The sequence below is a fragment of the Haemorhous mexicanus genome, chromosome 1, assembly GCF_027477595.1.
Source record: "Haemorhous mexicanus isolate bHaeMex1 chromosome 1, bHaeMex1.pri, whole genome shotgun sequence".
Taxonomy (NCBI): domain Eukaryota; kingdom Metazoa; phylum Chordata; class Aves; order Passeriformes; family Fringillidae; genus Haemorhous; species Haemorhous mexicanus.
This window is the reverse complement of record NC_082341.1, coordinates 39,456,853-39,477,253: the sequence shown is the minus strand read 5'-3', so window position 1 is coordinate 39,477,253 and position 20,401 is coordinate 39,456,853. Positions and strand designations below refer to the sequence as shown.

Sequence of the window (20,401 nt, the reverse complement as noted above, 5' to 3'; positions counted from 1 at the left end):
ATGCCCTCTGAGAGGTTAAGCAAGCATCAGTCCCTTACACTCAGAGTCAGGGCACTCTGCTCTGCCCTCACTGTGCCCCTTTCCCACCGTGGCAGGCAGCCCACAAAATGGGGCACCATTCACCAGCTGCTCACCTTGCACCCATGGGTGAGATGTGCCCTTTGGGCACTCTCCAATCCTGGACCTCTCACAGCCCACTTCATCATCGCTCCTCTCTTCTACCTCACAGGCACTGAACAAGCCAAGAGTGCTCTGGCACTGGACAGGTTTCTGATCAACAAATTACTCTGCTTTACATGGTTCAAATTTAAGCTTTTATTTGGTTTTTAAATTAAAAAAATAAATTTCGTTATTAAATAGTGGAATGGGTCTAAACTAATGTTTACATATTAATTCACTTGCTTTAGGATACCACCAGAGAAATAATTGAAGTTTACCACCCGGACAAAACTTTCTGTTAGAAAGCTCAACAGTGGCGTAATTCAGTTAAACAGGAAAAAAAAGCCCCAAAAGTCTTAATGTTTACAATGAACGTTAGAAGTAAACCTCTGGTTTTAGCGTCATCCAACTCTAGCTTCCATCACAAAGGCAGTCATTGTATTCAGAATACTATACCACAGTGCTAATGTCATCGGCTTCATCTGGTTTCTTTTGCCTGCTTGGCAGGGATTTCAAGTACTCAAGGTGCCTCCTCGCATCCTCCTGGTTCTGTCGGACGTAATAAACCACGTAGGAGATCACCATGGTGAACCAGCCAAACATGGTGACCAGCATGGCGTAGTCAGTAGTCTTTTTAGGGAGGTTGCAGAGGTCGGCGTCGTTGGCAGCGTTGAGGAAGGGTCTCCCCGCGTGTTCGTCCAGCACAGAGGTCTTGCAGATGACGTTGTTGGCCGTCTCGTGGTTGGAGGCCATGCTCCGCAGCACCTGCTGCAGCGTGCAGTCACAGTGCCAGGGGTTGTTGGCAATTCTGGCCCTGGCCTTCAGGTTGTTGAAAGCGTTTTTGTGCACGCTTTTAATCCGGTTGTCGGACAAATCCAGAGTCTGCAAGGTTTCTGCCACCCCTTTAAAGGCATGTTCGTCGATAAACTCAATCCCATTTTTTGATAAATTGAGGACTCTCAATTGGTGCAAGTCCTTAAAAATTTCGTTGGGGATAGATGTTATCTGATTGGAGTCCAAATAAAGTAAGACTGTTTCTGGAGGAAGATCTCTGGGTATTTCCTTGAGGTTTGCATTGCTACAGCTGACGTTCAGACCTCCGGAGTGGGAACAGAGGCAGCCTTTTGGGCACATACTGGCAGAATGAAAGCACAGTATCATGAGGACAAAACTTTGTAAGAGCAGACACATGGAGAGGGAACGAGTTAACCACAGGTCTACCAAATGCATGCTGGGCTGTCAGCATAATCACACGACCATTTCTCATTCAGCCGACAGGGTGGGAAAAGGATCGGCAAAGCTGAAACGTGGCTTCATCTTCTTCGGCGGGATTAGTAAAAACTGGTTACTAGCACGTGGGCTTCCTTATGGTCAATACGCTTCTTAGAAGCATGCCTACAAAGGAGAAGGAAAAAAGGTTCTTTATACCATAAACTCAAATTCTACCTTTGTTTTCATTAAAAAAAAAATGGAAATAAAAAGATATTAAAGGGAAATGCCATGATAAAGGAATGATTTATTTTCTTAAGTAACTCCTATTAGCATTAATCTGAGTTTAGTGCATAAATCCCCAGGACATTTTTAAGAGGATAGAGTACACTTACTACAAATTGCACAGGTTTGGTCTTTAATACTTATTAGAGAAGGCACTGGTTTGCTTTTATCACAGACTCTTCTTAAACAGCTATAAAACTAAATTGCATTTCCCCTTGCTGAAGTAGAAGATGCATCGATAGAAGCTAAGACTCGCATCTCCAGCAACAGTGACAGGTTAAGGGAGGAATCTGTGGTGTTTAATGTGAACTTATCTCAAAATAATGTATGCTATTTTAAGTCCAAGACCAACTACTTCAGCAAGGAAATATTTTTACTATATCAAGGAACAAAAATCAGGTAAAGCAAATGCTGCTACAAGACACCACAATCACACACCACCTCCTTGTTTCCTTGTTTGTCTCCCCCTCCTTCTTTTTTGCTTTAGAATGCTGGATTTCTTGTACCTCCCAGCATTTGGTGAGAGCCACAGACATAATTTCTACCTCCAGTTTTTTTGAAAATTTTCTTTTCATGTAACAAAAAGAAATTGAACAATTATCAAAAACTCACATACCCCACCCTCCAAAACTCACAAATAATAAAACTCACAAAACCTATATACAAGCCAAACACTACAATATCTTATTCACGGCATGCAATTTGCTAATAGGACATATGAAAAATACTGTTTCTCCTTCTTCCCCCTCAAGCTGGCTTTAAAATAGCAAACATCCAGAAGCTTTTCCATTTTCCCCTTTAATTAGAATACAGATACAGAAGTCTGAAATGCTGACCTATATGGTTTCAAAGACAGCCCTTCCTCCCCACCACCACCCCTATTATGGTAAACTATGAATTTAAAACAACAACAGGTCCATTTGTTTTCATGCACATGCTCTCTGTCTTTGTAGAAGCTCAGATATGTGTAGCCTTCAGGTTGTATTTACATATAAATGAATTATGTTTTTTTCTAAATCCACACTGTAGCCCACTGAGCAAGAAAATCCTTGCACGGAGGATATATGTGATTTTACATGAAAAAGAAGAAATTGCATTGCAATCACTTTTTTACTTGCACAACTGACATACCAACTGCAGTTGCTGACACACTGCAGTAATATGGATTGCATGTGTCAAGCATAATTTCAAACTCATAGCTCAAGTTCTATTTAACCCTCTCTGCTGAGGTTCAGTATGTCAGTAACCCCACAGGAAAAGAAAAATAAAACAACTCAAACCAATCTTAACGGCACGTACATTACTTGTGACTACTCCATGGCTTGGGAATGCTCACAAGCTCAGCATAGCCACTGCAACTACTGGAGAGAGTAGTGTGTCACCTCTAATCTTCAACTTACCCATTGTTCAAATCAGTGATTGCCCAAGAACCTAAACAGAAAGCTTACACTTGGATTCCATAAAACTCCTACTCTAAAATTAAAAGGAAATGTAATTGTTGGAAATGAGAAATTGTGAAGTTAACCCTGGAAATGTGAAATTGCTTAGAAGGGAACTAAGCAGAGCATGAAAAGCTCCCTTTGAGGAAAGAGAGGTGAGGTAGCACCTCCCGAGTCAATGAAATCCTTCATCACCTCTGTGGAAAAAACAGGGTTTACATGAAAGATCCCTGTTGCAGTGGGTGCATCCTTCCCATTTCTCCCTTTGGCCCTTTGGTCACTGGAGTGCCTGCTCTTCAGACCAGACAGAAATCTGCCACAGGAGGGGATAAGCTCCAGAAGTTGTTTTTTCCCAGCCTGCCCAAAAGCGCTAAGTACTTGCTAAAATGTGCAGCCCATTCGGAGGCCAAGCTGGAGCTGGCAGCTGCTCCCCCTGGCACTCGGAGCTGGCAATCTGCTGCTCCCCCCAGCAGCCCTGGGTGTTGTGGCAGGACAGCCTGTCCCCTGGAAAAACAGCCACCTATTTTCTTTTCCCTTCATGTTCATGTGTCTCACTACTGTGTTGCTGCACCAGAAGAGGAGTGGTGTAGCTCATCACCACAGAAGGAGCATCATCTCATCACCTACTACTTGCACACAGTGGCTTCCCACCACTGGCACTGGAGCTCTGCTGCAGGAAGGGACTGGGGGGAAAGAGCAAAGACCTGAAGTAGTCTCGGGTTCTTCATTTTATAGAAGCACAAAAACGATACTGTTCTCATCACAGTGTGACAAATGAATATCAAATTTGCTTCACTGGCTAAAAAAACCCAGTCAACCTGGAAATACAGAGTAGACTCTTCTGAGTCTTCCACAGCACTGTTACACCACCAAAAACATGGTGTAAAAAAAAGCATTAATCAAAGAGGCCCCAAGCTCGTTTGTAGAACATCCTCATCCCACTGAAGACAAATGAAACTATTTAATGTATTAATGTGCTTAGAGTGGAAGAAGTAGAGTCATTACAGACTAAACAGGATAGTGTTTAATGAAGCAGTGCCTCTTCTAAAGGCCTAACTAAGTAAATTAATATAGAGAGGAAAGAATTCACAATGTTTTAAGTTGCTAGATAGAGCAAATACAAGTTTAAACCTGCAATTAACAACCCACTCAACAAAACTTGTCTGAATAAGAACAAAGCTCAGCAAATTCCCAGTAAATTAACCACAAGAAACACAATGATCAGGGTAAACCACATCAGTCAGGGTAAACAGAGCTTTGTTTGCTTCAGAATATACAATCAAAGGGATATCTGAGGTTTAGGTTTCAACAATAAACTTAGAGCAAGAACTTTACTTCTAGTGACTGCAAGAAAATAAAAGAAAACTAGGATTCACACATTTCTAATGCCAGTAGGAAGATCTGTGGCTTCTTGAGCTATATCTAATTTCCTCTTGCTTGGAACACAATAAATAAAGAAGGTGTCAAAGTTGGAACAAACACAGTAGAGATATCCCAGAAGAAACAGTAATGACTACAGACAAAGAGATGAAAGACAAAGAATTAAAATAAATATGTGAATTAATTATAAATCTGCAAATAAAGCAAAAAGAAAAAAAGAAATTAAAGTGTACAAAGGCACAGGGAAATTACAGCAAGACCAGGAGCACTTGCAGCACCATGGGATAAAAAGGCTTTTTGTGCACATTTCTAAAATATAAGTACAAACATAGAATACCTTAACACCAAGTCAATATTGCAGGGGAATAATACTACAGACAAAAGATTGCACAGAAGAGCTCTTTACAGTCTTGCAATTTAAACAGGTTTCCAAGGCTTCCTCTTCTTAAGTTCCCCCAAGACCATTCACTCAGTGCCTACATCCAACAATGTAGGAAAATGTACAAATCCTGAAATCCTCAGGAAAAGCACACTGCTTTCAGTACATAGTGAGATTTCTACTGAGCTTCAGGTGTCAAGTACTTGCAAGTGTTTGTCTTTACTGCAAACAAGGTGCTGTATCTAAGCTCCTGAATGCAACACTACTAAATTATCTAACTGAACAATAACTTCTCCCCACAAGAAACTAGTGATGTGAGGAAGCACTGGTGCCTCCAACTACCGACATGGAAAAAGGTTCCACAGACTCAAGAAAGTCACACAGAAAGTCCAGGACAAGATGGCCTGCAATATTAATTTATCCTGTTTTGTCTTCACTGAAAGGTATAGAAGGATAGAAAATCCTATAACCATCACACAGAACAGCCAAAAAATGACACATGCTGAGATGTTTTGATGTTTAGGGCAATGCTAAGATAACAAACGATGCATAAAAAGATATATATGTTTAGTTAAAGCTGTCTGACTAGGGGAAGGGGTTTCTACTGCAGCGTTGAGCCTTTCAGAGTCCACACAGCATCTTTGGTCATCACCCAAGTACTCACACGTCCCCTGCCTCCATAAAAGAGAATGGAACAGACACCAAATCCTTGCACTTGAAAGCCAGCCACTGCTCTCAGAGGACTCAAAAGCAGAGACTACAACCAGCCTTGAGAGGTATTCTGCCTACAGTATGTTGAACACACCCACACACACAACCCCCTAAACCCTCAGGTGAAATCAGGGGAGCCACTTGTTGATGACACTCTTCCTGCAAATTTGTATCTTTCAGATGCAAGAGAGGGATTTACTCCTACTTGTTCAGCAGACGGCCTCTCCATGCATTGTGTATCTATATTTTAGTAGGATCCTTCAAAGATTACTTCCTAGCACTACAAAAATAACCTGTGACAGTAAAATGTCTTTGTTCAAGTTGTTCCAGTATGACAACACTTCTACTTGGAATTTCACCTGAATTCTTACAGTGTCAGGTGAACTCCCAAACATTTTTTTTGAGGAAAAATCAAGACTATTACCCTTCTCCTGACAGCTCTTCACCAAGCAAGATCTCACACATAAAGACAAAACCATGACCTAATGTATTTAACATAAATGTTTTTATGGGAAGATTCCTGTTGTAAATCACAGAATGAGTGCCACAAATTAAGTCTGTAGAACAGGATCACACAGGTACATGCCAACACAAGAGCCCCCAGACTCACACACAGCATCCTCACTTGTTTTGCCTGCTTGTCAAACACTGATGGGAAGAATGAGCAGCAGCTCTCTGCTTTCTCTTCAAAGCTGGACCCACTGATGAAAAAGATTGCATCTACTACTCCAGCAATGTCAAAGGGGTCATAGCTAAATACTAATGCTCAGCAACTGCACACACAGTTTGTACTTAAGGTTACTGAAGGCTCCATGATTAGAAAGGAATTTCTTTTTACTGTAGCTGATGTGCTCAAGTGAGCAGGCAGGATCAGAACAGGGAAAAGGAAGAAGCCAATGGCTCAACCCCAGGGGGTGAGCTGTTGGCTGCATCATGACTGTAACTCAATCTGTCTGGTCTGTCACTTTTCAACCACCAGAAAAAATGGAAAAAATTATGTACAATCCAGATTCCTAAGAATGTGGATCATAGGGACTGATGCACAATTCACCTGCCTAGGCTTACTGTGCTTCCAAGGATATACAGCTGTAAAGCTTAAGTGACTTTGCTACTAACTTTAGGCACAGTACCCAGAGAAGCCCTCATTTGAAAATGGATCCCAAATGGCACTGCAGAGCTCCACAATCCCTGGGATCTCAGAGTTCACAACAAACATAACTGAGTTCTCAGTTAATACTGAAGGTATCCCCACAAACAAGTGCAGGCCCCCCACATCAGAGGTGCACTGCACCTATCAGGGTGCCTCCCATCCTCCTCTCACACAGCCCATACAACTCATATATGAATCTAGAGACAGCTCCTATTTCTGTGGGCAGCTCTACTGCCTTCAAAGGAAGCTCTCATCTCCCAGTAAGCCCTCAGGAGATCCCTGAAAAAGAGCTCAACTTTTCAAGCCTGGTCTAAGTAAAGTCCTACCCTGCAGACGAACAACTTTCTTCTGTGCCAGCATCGGAATTTTGATACAGAATTAGAAAAGTCCAGGAAATGAGACTCCTACAGGGATCCTTTTTTAGACATCTTTAAAGCAAACTTGCACTTTGAATAAATATTAAAATTTTATAACTAAAAATCCATTAAACGGAGCACTGAAAAAGATCATTATTTTAACTTCCAGAAAATTACTGAGATGCTTTATAGTTTTGAAAGATCTGACATTATTATAACTTTTTCCCTCCTTTAAGACATTGACTACGTTGGTTTATAGAAAGATCCTCATTGATAAATCTAGTTTTCTATTTTCTATTAAAACAGGTCTTAACTTTGCCATATTGAGTATTTTTGGGTTACATCAGGTTTAGCAAATTAACCATTGAAACAGAAAATATGTCCCTTTCTAATACATTATTTCTCATGAGTTCTGCTTCCTGTAATGCCAGTCTGTTGCTTATAAAACACACACCCCCCGCCCTGCTATCCCCCATTGATAGAGTTGTGGTTGATGACATTGTATACCTCTTTTTTTTTCCCACTGTCATAAAAAGCCATATACTACTTTATCTCTAAAAATATTACCTTGCAATAAGTATTGACAAGACAGACGTAAGATGGAGATTACAAGCTAAAATTAACAGCCTGAAAAGTGATTATCCAGCCTGAAAAGTCCAGTTCATTAGAGGACAGGACAATTTTATCTGAACCCAAAGAAAGAGATTTGCCACCACTACTCCCAAACCACTAACAGCTAATGGCATATTTAGGAAGAGTTAAAACAGAGAAGATATTTGGAGAAAGAACTATTCATATACCTCCTACCCTTAATGAATCTTACACTAATGGTAAATACAGACCTCCCAGTAAGCTGCACACTGGGCTGTCCTGTGCACAGGTTTGAGAGATCTGAGCCTCTGGAGGTCAGCAGACTCTGTGCACATTGGGGAAAAACCTCCATCAAGTCCTGCCTGGCTCCACCAACATCTGCAGGCTGAATCAGCCCACACATTTTAAAAACACATGATTGATGTAAAAGTAAGAACTTGAGGGTTTTTTTTTCACACACCTATGGATATATGATAAAACTACACCATGGCAATGTGACTGACTGAGTGGGCACTGAGCTGAAAAGTGAGCATACTTGAAAGCTGGAGCTGGACAGGAGCAGCAGGACCCAAAGGGGAATGCAGCAGCCACTTCTGACCCCTGTGCTATCTGTGCACTATAGAACATCAAATTGCATGGGTGAATTCCTCCAAACAAACAGTACAATCCTTTAAAACAATGCCACCTATGTGCTGTTAGCACACTATGGCCAAGGGCACAGAGGGACTGCGAGTCAGGCAACTCAACCCTCTCCATGGTTCCAGGACAACATGAGGAAATTCCATTTAGCAGATGAAAAAAGAACCTGGTTTGGATTGCCAGGACAACCTGTGTCTTTCACGCATTTCTCCCTGTCACTCCTCAAACATGGAGGCCTGGCTGCTTCACAGCTCAGCCACCCTGAAAGTGGGCAGTTAAGATGCTATGAAGCACCAAACCACGACCTGCTTGCAAGGTGCCAGGTCATTTAAATTCCCAGATTAAAGTCTCCAGCAGTGGAAGAGTTTCAGGATTTCAGAATATGGCAAGATGAAAAATCCTAAAGCAGCAAAAAGAGAAATTAATAGGAGCCAATGGCAAATGAGGTGGGAAAAAAGGGGTGCAAAAGATCACTGATTCTATGAATAATTGAAATGTCATGATTAATCAGTGTGAGCCTGAACTTAAACTACATAATGGATTCATTATCTAATGAAACACCAAATGTACTCAAACTGAAACATTCTCCCCTAGGACAGGACTCAGAATGCCAATCAACATTTTGTTCCCAAAAAACATCCAGGATGGCAGTACAGGCATCTATATATAACTGCAAACCTTTCCCAGTTGTACAAGCAAAGTGTGTAGGTAAAGGTTTACAGATCCTGAGCTATGAATGCCCTCCCTTACCTGTCACAGAGTAATAAAATGGTTGAGGAGAGCCAAATGAACATTTTAGGCTATAATTACTTTCTGATTGTGAAATCACTGAATGTATCACTCCTTATTACAGATTAACATCTTAATTATACTGTGTGGGCAAATGAATCAGCACTTTAGGACTGATGGGTTCGGTTCCTGTTAAAAAATGTATTTGACTTTTTTCCCTTTTCACATCAAGTCAGGAATTATTTCGCAGCTCTCAGCTGATAAATAATTGTGTGAAACTTAGCAGATATAATAACAGATTGATGACAGAAAAAATATTACCAATCATCTCCTATGATGCTTTGCTCTTGGAACTATTCTGTGGCAACACACTTCTTGGAATGAAATTTGGTAACTTGCTGGAAATTAAAGCTGCTGGGGATGCTGTTAGACCTCATTCTTTTGAGCCTTAACAAAGATTGAATCACCTGCTTTTTAGAAGGTATTCAGTGCTGCCTACTTCTCTTTGTTATCTCCAGCATCTTCTTCATCTGACGTAGACTGCAGACGGCTCCTGTCCCTTCCCTGAGCAATACACCCTGATGGGAAATGTAAACAGCATTTTGTGTGCACACCTATGCCATTTGAAAAAGAAAGCAAAATGCTACATACACTTATAGTGCATATATAGTTACAACATAAAGCAAGTAAAAAATGAAAGGCACAAGATGTAATACACATGATAATCCTTAACATCATTTATCACTATATTCAGAAGAAATTGTCTTGACAACCTATAGAAGAAATGAACAAAGGCTCAAGATATGCCAGTTACTGCTCAGCAAACACATTTGCAAAAAGATTTTTTTATCTAAGAACATGAAGAACCCCATTACAGATGCTAAAGGAAAATGCTCCAACACACACACAACTACTTGTGAAGAGCTCTCCAAAGCCTCATCACTTTTTTCTAGATTATTAGTGTGCATCAGAGTTTGGGATTATATTCTACCAAGTCTCAGTCACATTTTCTGAGAAAACATCAACAACCATACTATTTGGCAAGCAAATCCTTTCCAGTTGCAGCTGAGTCAATCCTCCACATGATCTATAGTAAAAAAAATATACACTGAAAGCTTAAAATAACTTGAAGTGGAAATGCTTCATCTTCCTTGGGTAAAGAGATCCAGACTAAAGTCTTTTCTGAAGTCTGGTTATGAGGAGAATACCTAGGAGCCTTTCATGAATAAGGAATGCTATATGTTTTCAAGAAATCTGATACAACCCAATGGAAAATGCTTTCATCATAAGATGTCAATTTCACAATATTTGCTGACTTATTTTTCTCCCATATTATAAAATAACATGATCAAAGTGAAACAGACAAGTGCCCAGTTGGAGCCATACTCTTTCCAGTAGTTAATGATGGATGCTCCTTCAACTTAATTAGGCAGAATCCATCAGATCAGAGAAAATCTTGTCTTGATCTCAAGATAATTACACTGATTACCTCAATGATTACCAGCATAATCAGTGGCAAGTCTTGCAATTTAATCTTGATAACTGCATCTGGTGACTGCAGATGGTGTCCTTGCCCAGTTGAAGACCTCATTCTATTTTTGCAAAGTGCAAATCTAACCCCTGCTAACAAAACTGTGTTGTCAGAAACTGACAGGCCTTAAAGGAACTAAGGCTATTGCAAAGATAAGCAAGATTCAGACCACCTAGAGACCCTTCTTCCACTTTTAAGGGTGTTTCTTTGGTTCTGTGTACCACGATCTTTAGGCTCATTTGAGGTTCATCCAAATGCTCCTGCAACTTAGTAGAAGACAGGGCTTGTAACTAGGCTGGGGAGGCTGTGCTAATAATAAAGTCAGCAAGGCAGAAATGAGCATGCTGACCTGAGGGGACTGTTCAGCAAGGGACACACTGGTGGCTCTGCAAAGCTGCCATCAGTTGCCCAAGGCAGCAGCAGGACAGCTGCTGGCAGCAGACACCTGGGCACCAGGGAATGCTGCAAGAGGTGCTGCGGACTCCGAAGCATGACAGGGAGAAGGAGAACAAAGCAGAGAATGGCTGAACGCTGCTTTTCCCAGCTGACCCTCTGTCCCAGGAACTACAACAGGTCACCACAGCTGAAAACATTTTTTGGGTTAGACAGCCCAACAGGAAATACAGATGTGAGCAGAGGAAGTGCCACAGTGACAGTTCAGCACCCACTTTCACCAACTCTTGCTTTTACTGGGTCTAGATTACCCCGCAGCGTTAAAACTCAGGAAGTCAAGGCTGCTTCTCTTCCTGCACAACTTCCCAGTGACACAAACACAGAGCAATAATTCATGGCACAAAGAATTTGAAAGGAAAGAAGCCAGCAGAAGCTATTACTAAAATGAAGCAACCTGAATAATAATAATACACAAGATGAGACTAGCAAGAAAAAGAACATACTTCCAGAGCAATTACTTTGAAAAAATCTTAAAGGGGAGAGAAACCCCACAAGACAAATTAGCAAAAAGGGACAGCAGTTAAAATATAGTACCTCAGCAGTTATAAATTCAGCTCCTTGTGCTTTGAAATATGCTACCTGTATATTAACAGGACCTTAAAGAAGTTTGCAGAAGTAGAGTAACTCATTTAGAAAAATGCAAGAAAAATAAAATGTGTACCAGCATATAAAAGAAACCAATCAAGTTTGAAAGTTCCAATTAAAAGCTCTAAACCTAAAAGTGAATGCTCAACACCACAAAACCACAAGCTTGTCCTAATGAAATTAAAATTGTGACTTATAATATAATTCAGAAAATAGCAAAAGAGACAGCAAGTATGGAATAATTATGAGATCAATAAGCAATTAAGCAACTTTTCAAGTGACCTTCTACAATCAAGTGACACACCGAGTTAGCTGCAAGCCTTTTGACCTTGCCAAAGAAACTGGCTGATCAGTAATGCTGGTTTTGCTGTGCCAATGGCTATTACACCTGCACACTGCCATTTGCATAGCTGAGAGAGCCAAGAGCACATCTACAACACCACACTTCCATTTCTGCACCAAAGGTGTCAAGCAAAGGTATCATAACCTACTGTATCAAACTACTCAAAAAAAAACATCCCCACCTCTAATATTTTAATCCATGAACAGCTTAAAATAACTGTAATTTCTTTTTCATTAGTTTGCCAGAGAAAATTACCTCTTTTTTTTTTTTTTTTTTAGTTCTAATAATATATTTTCCTTCTATATTTCGGTATCATTATAACTCTAAAAGCTCAAAATGTGGTATCCTGGAATAGTCAAACACAGGGATTTTGTACTTTCATGGAAACATGATTACCAGGTTCCCATCAGGACCCACTTTTAGCTCTGCTGGCTGCGACTGCCATTAGAGGCTGTGGAAAAAACTAGTCCAAGTACAACTTCTGCACCCCTGCTTCAGGTGAGGATCTCCCAAGAAAGCAAAATCGAGCAGTGTAAAGCTTCAATGCCATCTTGTGCTGGCAGCACTTCCCTAATTAAGAATTTAAGATCATCTAATCTGACCCCCTGCCTACCAAATGACGTGTCATTTTACCAGTAAACCTCATATTGAGCCCAAAAATTTAGGTCAGACTGAAGCATGTCTGAACTGAGAAGACTTCTGTGCGCCCAGGGCAATACCTTTTGTGCCCACTGCTCTTGCAGCACCCTGTATCAACAATCACCATAGGAGCTAAACTACCCTAGCAGACATATCTGCTCCACCAGGATCCAGATGCCAAGCAAGAGTGTCTGTTTTCAAAAGAAAGGCTATACTGAAAGATAATGTTCCACTGATCATCAGCAAGAGCTGCATGTTACCACTTTCTCCAAATGAAAGTTAAACAAACTGGCTATTTTTTAATCTGCTGGTGAGTTACATCAGGCCCTCAGCTGCCATTAAAGAACTGTACAAATTACATGTGTTACATCTAAGCAACAATCAGCATGTTTTCATTTTGAAATAAGTGCTCTGGAGCATCCCCAAGGCTTCCCAGGAAGTCAGGTAATTTTCTTTTTTTTTAACCATGTAGTAGTACTTTTCCAAAGTCATAATAAAACTTGCTGTATTAAGTTTCTTTTCTGAGGACATACATATGATGATAGCAAGTAGTTATAACAACTTGAGGTTGCAGTCTGAAATCCTTTAAGGGTTCCCTGACCCTTACTCAGCAAAAATCTTTAGCCTGTTAGCAGCTCATCACCTTGGTGAGAAGCAAGCGAGCCTTCCACATTCACAGCACTGAAATAAAAATTATCACCAACTGCTAAATGAAAGGAACATCTCTAAAAAAAAAAAAAAAAAAAAATCTCCTTTTCTCAGTGGAAATAAGCACCAGCCTTTATCAGACATGGAACCTAGCTGTGCAAAAAACAAAAGCAAGGCACAGCTGCTCGACACTGAGTGTGCACAGATCTTCCAGCCAGTCATTTTTCCCAAGGAGAAAACAAAAGGAAGGAAGAGCCAAAATGAAGTGTTGCAATGGCTACCTCCAAGAAGAGAACAAACCCTTGAGGTCACATTTTCACTAAAGGAAAAAAGGTCTTTATCAGTAGCACTAGAGCACAACAGGAACAGACTGAAACTTGTTTCAATAAAACCCTTATTTTAAAGACAAGAATGTATCAGCTGTGTGTGTATCCCCTCTGAGGTTATACAGCCAAGTTGACTTTGGCAGACCTAGGTGATACAAAAAGCAGGAATTGTGAAGGAAAAAAAAAATCGTGATTAGCTGGGCAATGATCCAATAAGCAAGACACTCGAGGCTGCAAGTTCGCAGCTGAAGAAGCTCAGGTAGAAATAATTTATAGCAAATTAAGTTAGGTCATGATAATGAAATTTAAAGACATGTGGGGCACCATTTATTTTACTAAGGCTTGTTGAAAAGTGAAACCCAAGCAGAGCAAACAGGAAGGCTAATTTAACTATGGTTACTGTTGGTACTGGCACTGAGATAAACTTAACTTGACACACTTGGAATGGGAAAGAGAATATAAGAATAGGATTTTTAAAAAAACACTTTCTAACACCATTTCTCCACATTGCAGGAGAAAGCAGGGCAAATTCGATTCTGTGAATCATGGCTGCTTGTTTCCCAATTTTAAAACATCCTGGCACACAGCCCTCAGTGGCAAGTGCAATGAAAACAGCTGATTGCAAGGGTTGGGAAAGGATGGATAACATCTGCACTGCAAAGACCCGGCCATCAAGGAGCAGGAGGGAGGATGGAAAAACCTAATGGGAAAAGGTCTCATAAGAGGTGCAGTCCCCTTGCAGGTCACTGGAAACCAGCAGAAATGGCAGGAGGGATGCTGTCATCATTGAGGGCTCTACAAGGTACCTCAACAGGTAATCTGGCGGCTGCCTGGGCTTTGGCTTCACTCGGCAACAGATGAGGTCCATTATGTCCTCAGCTGTCCCTCCTGCCACCCACGTCCCCCACGCTGTGAAAAATGCCAGGTGAAGGGGAAACAAGAGTCACTATAATGGATGAATGCAGCAGTTTGCAGGAGGGGGGAGGGACAGAGTAATGAAAAAGTGTTAACATTGAAGTAATAAAGCTTGTGGCCATTTTTCAGTCTGAAACGCACAACACCATAAAACAATGCTTAAAGGCACTCACTTCTGTTCCAAACCACCTGCACGATAAGGCACCCTGCTATTAGCACATAAGTTGTTTACTACCAGTCTTATTTCAGTCAGAAGTCCAGGAGAGCCATAAAGCTGAATTTCTTCACTCAGTACAGGAGACCAAGTGGCCTCAGGTTTTCCTTGGTATGCCAAGCCCCAGTGTGTCACCTGCGATCCCTGCCCAGTCACTAACCCACTCATTTCTAGTAAGATGTATAAAAGTCAAACCAAAGCAAGGGGAATCTGTGCCTGGCACACATACACCCTCCTTCTTGCCTGCTTGTCCTCGAGTTCCTGAAGCAACAGCTACTCTCAGTGAGGTGTGTCCAGCACAACTATGATGGTGGCATTATCTGCCAGTAAGCGCTCCTTGTGTCACACCTTCCCAAAATAGTCTGGGCACTGGTTGGTGAAACGAGACTTCTATTTCCTCTCCGGAAACAATTTCTTAAAAAAAAAAAAAAAAAAAAAAAAAAAAAAAAAAAAAAAAAAGTAATGGAGAAATAATGAAATGTAATGGCAAAGCAAATAAATAATGGATATTCTTTTGAAATTAAGACATTTTCATCTGTTTATTTGTCACTTGCCTCTTTTTTGTTTGTTTCTTTGGTTTGCTCTTTTGTTTGGCCCAAATAAAAGCATGTGAGTTCAAAGCAACTCACCCACTTCTTTTCCTCTGTCAGGAGCAAATATTACGATTCAGGGATTCTTACAGAGATGGCCCAGCTACAAAGAAAAGCCTTTGTCTCACTGAGAGGACTACTACTTCAAGGACAAAAAGACAGAGGCTAGAAGAATAGTGGTACCTACAGGAAAGTTTAAGGCTGACAGACAACCCTGTGGAATTGCAGGAATAGCAAAGAATAAAAAGAACCAGAAGTTAATCTCAGGCCTGTGCAGCCACCATGAAGGGAGGAAGCCAGATGTGGGAGTTTCACATGAGAGACCACATCGGCTCACAAGCCCATGGGTGAACTCCTTACAGCCTGGAGCCCAGCAAAACTGCCAAGCCTTAACAAGTTCTATAAATTATACCATGTTTCTGGGAGCTACATGACAAACCATGAAACAGCTCAGCAGCAGCAGCATTCTACTGACTAACACAATAGGGAGATATGCACTGGTATGGTGAAAAAAAAATAGTTTTCCTCATATTTACACATCTTCACACTGAGAGTCAATAATGAAAAGCACCCTTTTAACTGTCCTCCTTTTTCTGAAGGCACTTTTACCTCTTATGCATTCAATTTCCCCATGTGAATACAAGTCAGGAGTCCAGGACATCCAAAATGTCCAAATGGCCTAAAAAACACTGGTATCGAGTCCCAGGTTATGTACCATGAAGACCACCACGACGACAAGTAAACCAAACTGTATCACTTGAGAGCAGCATTTTCAAATCTTTTTTTTTGTGCTTCCCATCACAGGAAAGATTATCTTATTCTTCTTTCCTTAGTTGCCATAGATGCAGTGCCACAGTGCTGCAGCAACACGCAGCCATCTTCATAAGCTGGTTCAGATCTGAGCACTCCTGCACTCCTGACTGCTTCCCTTCTTGCTTTCAGTCTGGCAAAGGTATCCTCCAGTTCCACCCTGCCCTTCCTCCCTGGACAGTGAGGATAACAGACTAGCTCAAGCACAACAAACAGATTAAGCTTCTGTAATGAAGTGGTGCCACACACTTGTTCTGGTCCAAGGACAGTTTGCAGCACCCCAAAAGGATGCTTTCTGAAAATGACAAATCTTCCATCTCCTCCAGCTGCAAGGAGAGCCCATGCTTGCAATCCCACATTTAAAACTTTTGCTAACCTGAGGAGCAGTGTTAAACCTCAGTCAACACAGTGCTGTTGACCCATCTTCACACCGATCCATGATATGTGAGCAACAGTAGGGTGTCCACAGTGGCAACAGCCACATATTATTGCAGCACCAGGGCTCCCACAGTGCTCTGTGCTCAAAAGTGTCCCCAGAACATGAAAGGGAGACACCCACAGCTACAGCATCAGTGTGTGCTACCAACCACCACATGGCTGCACCAGGGCAAGCAGGGACACTGCAGGCAGGCAAGCCCGTGGCTCCGTGGGGCACGAGCCTCAACAGCCTTGAAAAGCTACTATGATGGGTCTGCTTTCCTTTTGATTAAGATATTCAACCTCTCTCCTTTCACCAAAAAGCTGTGATTTTGCAAATAGCCCCTCTAGAATTCTTCAAAGTTGCACACAGAAATGCACTTTGGCAAAGACCTCTGCAAACAGGGAGGAGTGGGCAAGTCAACCATCAATCCAGGAGGTGTCTTCCAAGTTCATCTACAGTACTAACCCACCACATCATCATTTCATATTATTAAGTTATTTTCATGGCTGTGCAAAAAGCTCCATTAAGAATGAATTATTAGTTCTCCATCAATGACTTTAACATCTGCCTTAGTAAGGCAATTATTTATTAATAACAAAATAAATAGCTAGGCTTCTCTTAGAATAAATTTTAGTAGTAAAATGAGAGGAAAAAAGACTCTATTTATAACATGTTAGTACATACTTTATTTAAGGTTACCCAAGTATTTCCCAGGCAAAATGCTACACCCTCCTTTACTCATTAAAACAGACATGGCCTGAAGTTTAATGAAGAGGAAAAAAAAAATTTAGTATCGTTTCCTAAACAGTGGCATTCTTTCAGTTAAATAGTTTTTTTATTTCTGCTGCATTTTTCATAGCACCCATATCAATCAATACAGCTACTAAAATTTTAATGGCTATTTAGTGCTACTGGAACATACGTGTTTTATTAAATATGAATTTTAAAAATTTTTGGAAAAATTAAAAACATTATACAACATGAAAAACTTCAACCAAAATACAAAATACAAACCACATTGGCATTTTTTCTGTCTAAAAATATTTTCTGTCTAAAACGACCATATTTCTAAAAATATGGTACTTTTTCTTTATCAGTTCCTCCTTCTGGAGCTTTCAGTCAGCTCTCTTCAAAACAAAGAGAAGCTGCTTCCTTGCAGCTCTTTATGAACAGGTGAACAAGGCGGCCCCACCGAATGCTGCTTGGCTGGGCTCACACTCAGGAGCTGAGCAATGATCTGAAGCAGAAGCTCAGATGGTTGCGGTGAGGTCCTGCAATGTGTTTTCACAGGAGACACCTGATGTGGGCTGTGTTACGAACGGTCCACCACGAACAGACACACACATTGCAATTCTTCACAAGATGTGATGACAGCAGCAGATATGCTGAGGAAAATAAACAACCTTTTTTGTGTAGCAGTGCCAGCAGAAAGCAGCCCAGAAGTTGGTACAGCTACTCTTGGGAATAATTACTGCAACATTTGCAGCCTCCCACTAATTTTGAGGCAGGGCCACAGTTCCCAGGCACAGCCATTCTTGCTTCCATGCAGGAGGAGGAGCAAGCCTGGCAGATCTCCATGTGCTGCTAGGCTGAGTCCTAAGTGCTGTGCAATCCTCTGAGAGTCACTGGCTGTTTCTGGAATTTAAGAAAGGAAAAGGCTTTTAAAAAGTTATGATGAACTTAAATCAGGTGGAGCCATGCTGGAAAGTTAAATGAACACTGCTGAGGACGAGCGGCTGCTCAGCTCTCACTCCATTCAGTGTGGATGCCCCATGTCTCTTTGGAGGGCAGGGCTGACCAATCTCTGCTCCCCATCAGTGGCACATACTCAGCAGCAAAGGGATGATCTGTGCTTTGCACCCGTGAGCCCAGACTGCTGCCAGACTTGGAGCTCAGAAGAAGACAGGAGCCAAAATCCTGCCTCGGGCTGATGGCTTCACCCAAGAAGCAGCAGTTTCTGGTCCTGCTGAGCTCAGGAGCTGTCAGGTTCCTGCTGAGCTGGAAATAAAAGCTTTGCTTTTTTTTTTCCTCCTTCTTTCTCCCCATTTGACAACTGCACATAAACACTTGTAGATTGGGACTGTTACACCCCTGCAAGCTTAAAACAACCGTGCTCAAGCACGGACGACAGCTCTCAATGGCAACACGAATGTGACTGCAGACTAATTCCCCTTGTTCTGACACATGAAAACCATCTCTGAAATCGCTGCACTGTCTGTAGTCACTCCTGTTACACATCTCTGCACAGTCAGCACTCAGCCAAGTCAACACAGGAAAGAAGCACACAGTAAAAACTCACACCTTTTTGGTAGATTCATACTGCTTTGGACAGAATTCTTTTTTAGTGTAATCATGGAAAGACATTAACAGCTTAATTTAAATACAGGTCTATCAACAGACTCTAAATTTTTTTAATACATGCACTCTGCACAGGACTGGTTTGTATCTAAAGCACATTAAGTGAATCTGTCCCTGGAAAGACAGACTACTAGGAAAAAGGCCATCAATTTAAAGGGTACTTCTTCCTTCAATATTCTGTGCTCAGAAAACCCAGGGCTCTGTAACCAGTGAGAAAAGCTGGAGCGGTAACAGCTTGGTGTCAGCAGAAGAGGATCCAGTAAAGGGACATTTAACCACACTGGACATACACAAGGCCCAGGATTCAGGGGGGATGCATCCATCAGTGCTGAGGGAGCTGACTGAAGTTAACAGGAGGCTACTCTAAACTATCCTTCAAAGATCATAGGGATCAGAGGAATTTCTTGAGGACTGCATGAAAGCCAGTCCTGTTTTCAAGAAAAGAGGATCCCATAAACTACAGGCAGGTCAGTTTCACCTCCAACCCTGGGGAGGTGATCAGCAAATAAATCTGGGAACAATTACCTTAACATATGGAGTAAAATTAAATTACTGGGAATAGTCAGCATAGATTTATGAAGGCCAACCAATAGTTTTCTGCCTGCTGAGATGAGAGAGAAGTGAATGTTATTTATCTTGACTTCAACAGAGCTTTTGATGCTGTCTCCCGTAACATCCTCATTGACATACTGATGAAGGACAGACTAAATAAGGAAATGGTGAGGTGGAGAGAACGCTGGCTGAACTGCTTGGCTCAAAAGGCTGTGCACAGCAGCACGAAGTCCAGCAAGAGGCCCATCACAAGTGGAGCACTCCAGGGGTCAGTACTGGGACCAACATCATTTAACATTTTCACAACCAGCCCGGAGGGTGGGAGAGAATCTCCAGCAAGCTGGCTGATAACAGAAATCAGGGAAGAGCAGTTGATGCACCAGGTGGGTGTGCTGCCATCCAGAAGGACCTGGACTGGCTGGAGAACATGCTGGCAGGAACCTCATGAAGCTCAACAAAGGTGAATTCCAAGTTCTGCACCTGGGTATGGTTAACTCCAGGCATCACTACAAGCTGGGGCCTGATCAGCTGGAAAGCAGGCTTGCAGAGAGAAACATCAGGGTTGCAGGACACAAAGTGTGTGCCCTCACAGCAAGGTGGGTAACAGCATCATGGGCTGCTTTAGAAAGACCAGCACCAGCAGGTTAAGGATGCTCCTCCCCCTCCACTCAGCCCCGGGGAGACACCACTAACTCTGCACAGAGCTGAGTTAGTCCTGGGCTTCCTGGTATGTGCAAAACATGGACTGAAACAAGCCAGCAAAGGCCACAAAGGTGATAAAAGAACTGGAAGATCTGATCTATGAGAGGCTGAGATTCCAAGGACTATTCAGCTTGGAGAAGGCCCAGGGCAAGTCTCATCAGTATGTATAAACAACTGATGGGAGACAATAATAAAGACAGACTCTTCCCAGTTGTGCCCAGCAAAGGGACAGGAGTCAATGGGCACAAACTGAAGTACAGGGAACTCCATCTGAAAGTAAGAAAATA

General features: G+C 41.8%; 1 protein-coding gene across 2 annotated transcripts in view; it reads right to left on the bottom strand.

Annotated features, from left to right (window-relative positions):
• Positions 1-291: 291 nt before the first annotated feature.
• LRRC3B (leucine rich repeat containing 3B) overlaps positions 292-20,401 on the bottom strand; it is a 44,587-nt gene continuing 24,477 nt past the window's right edge. For both annotated transcript variants that reach the window (XM_059846519.1, XM_059846529.1), the window contains one exon: positions 292-1,554. In XM_059846519.1, the coding sequence (XP_059702502.1) occupies positions 610-1,389 (780 nt within the window). In that variant the 5' untranslated portion in view covers positions 1,390-1,554 and the 3' untranslated portion in view covers positions 292-609. The remainder of the gene's footprint in view (positions 1,555-20,401) is intronic.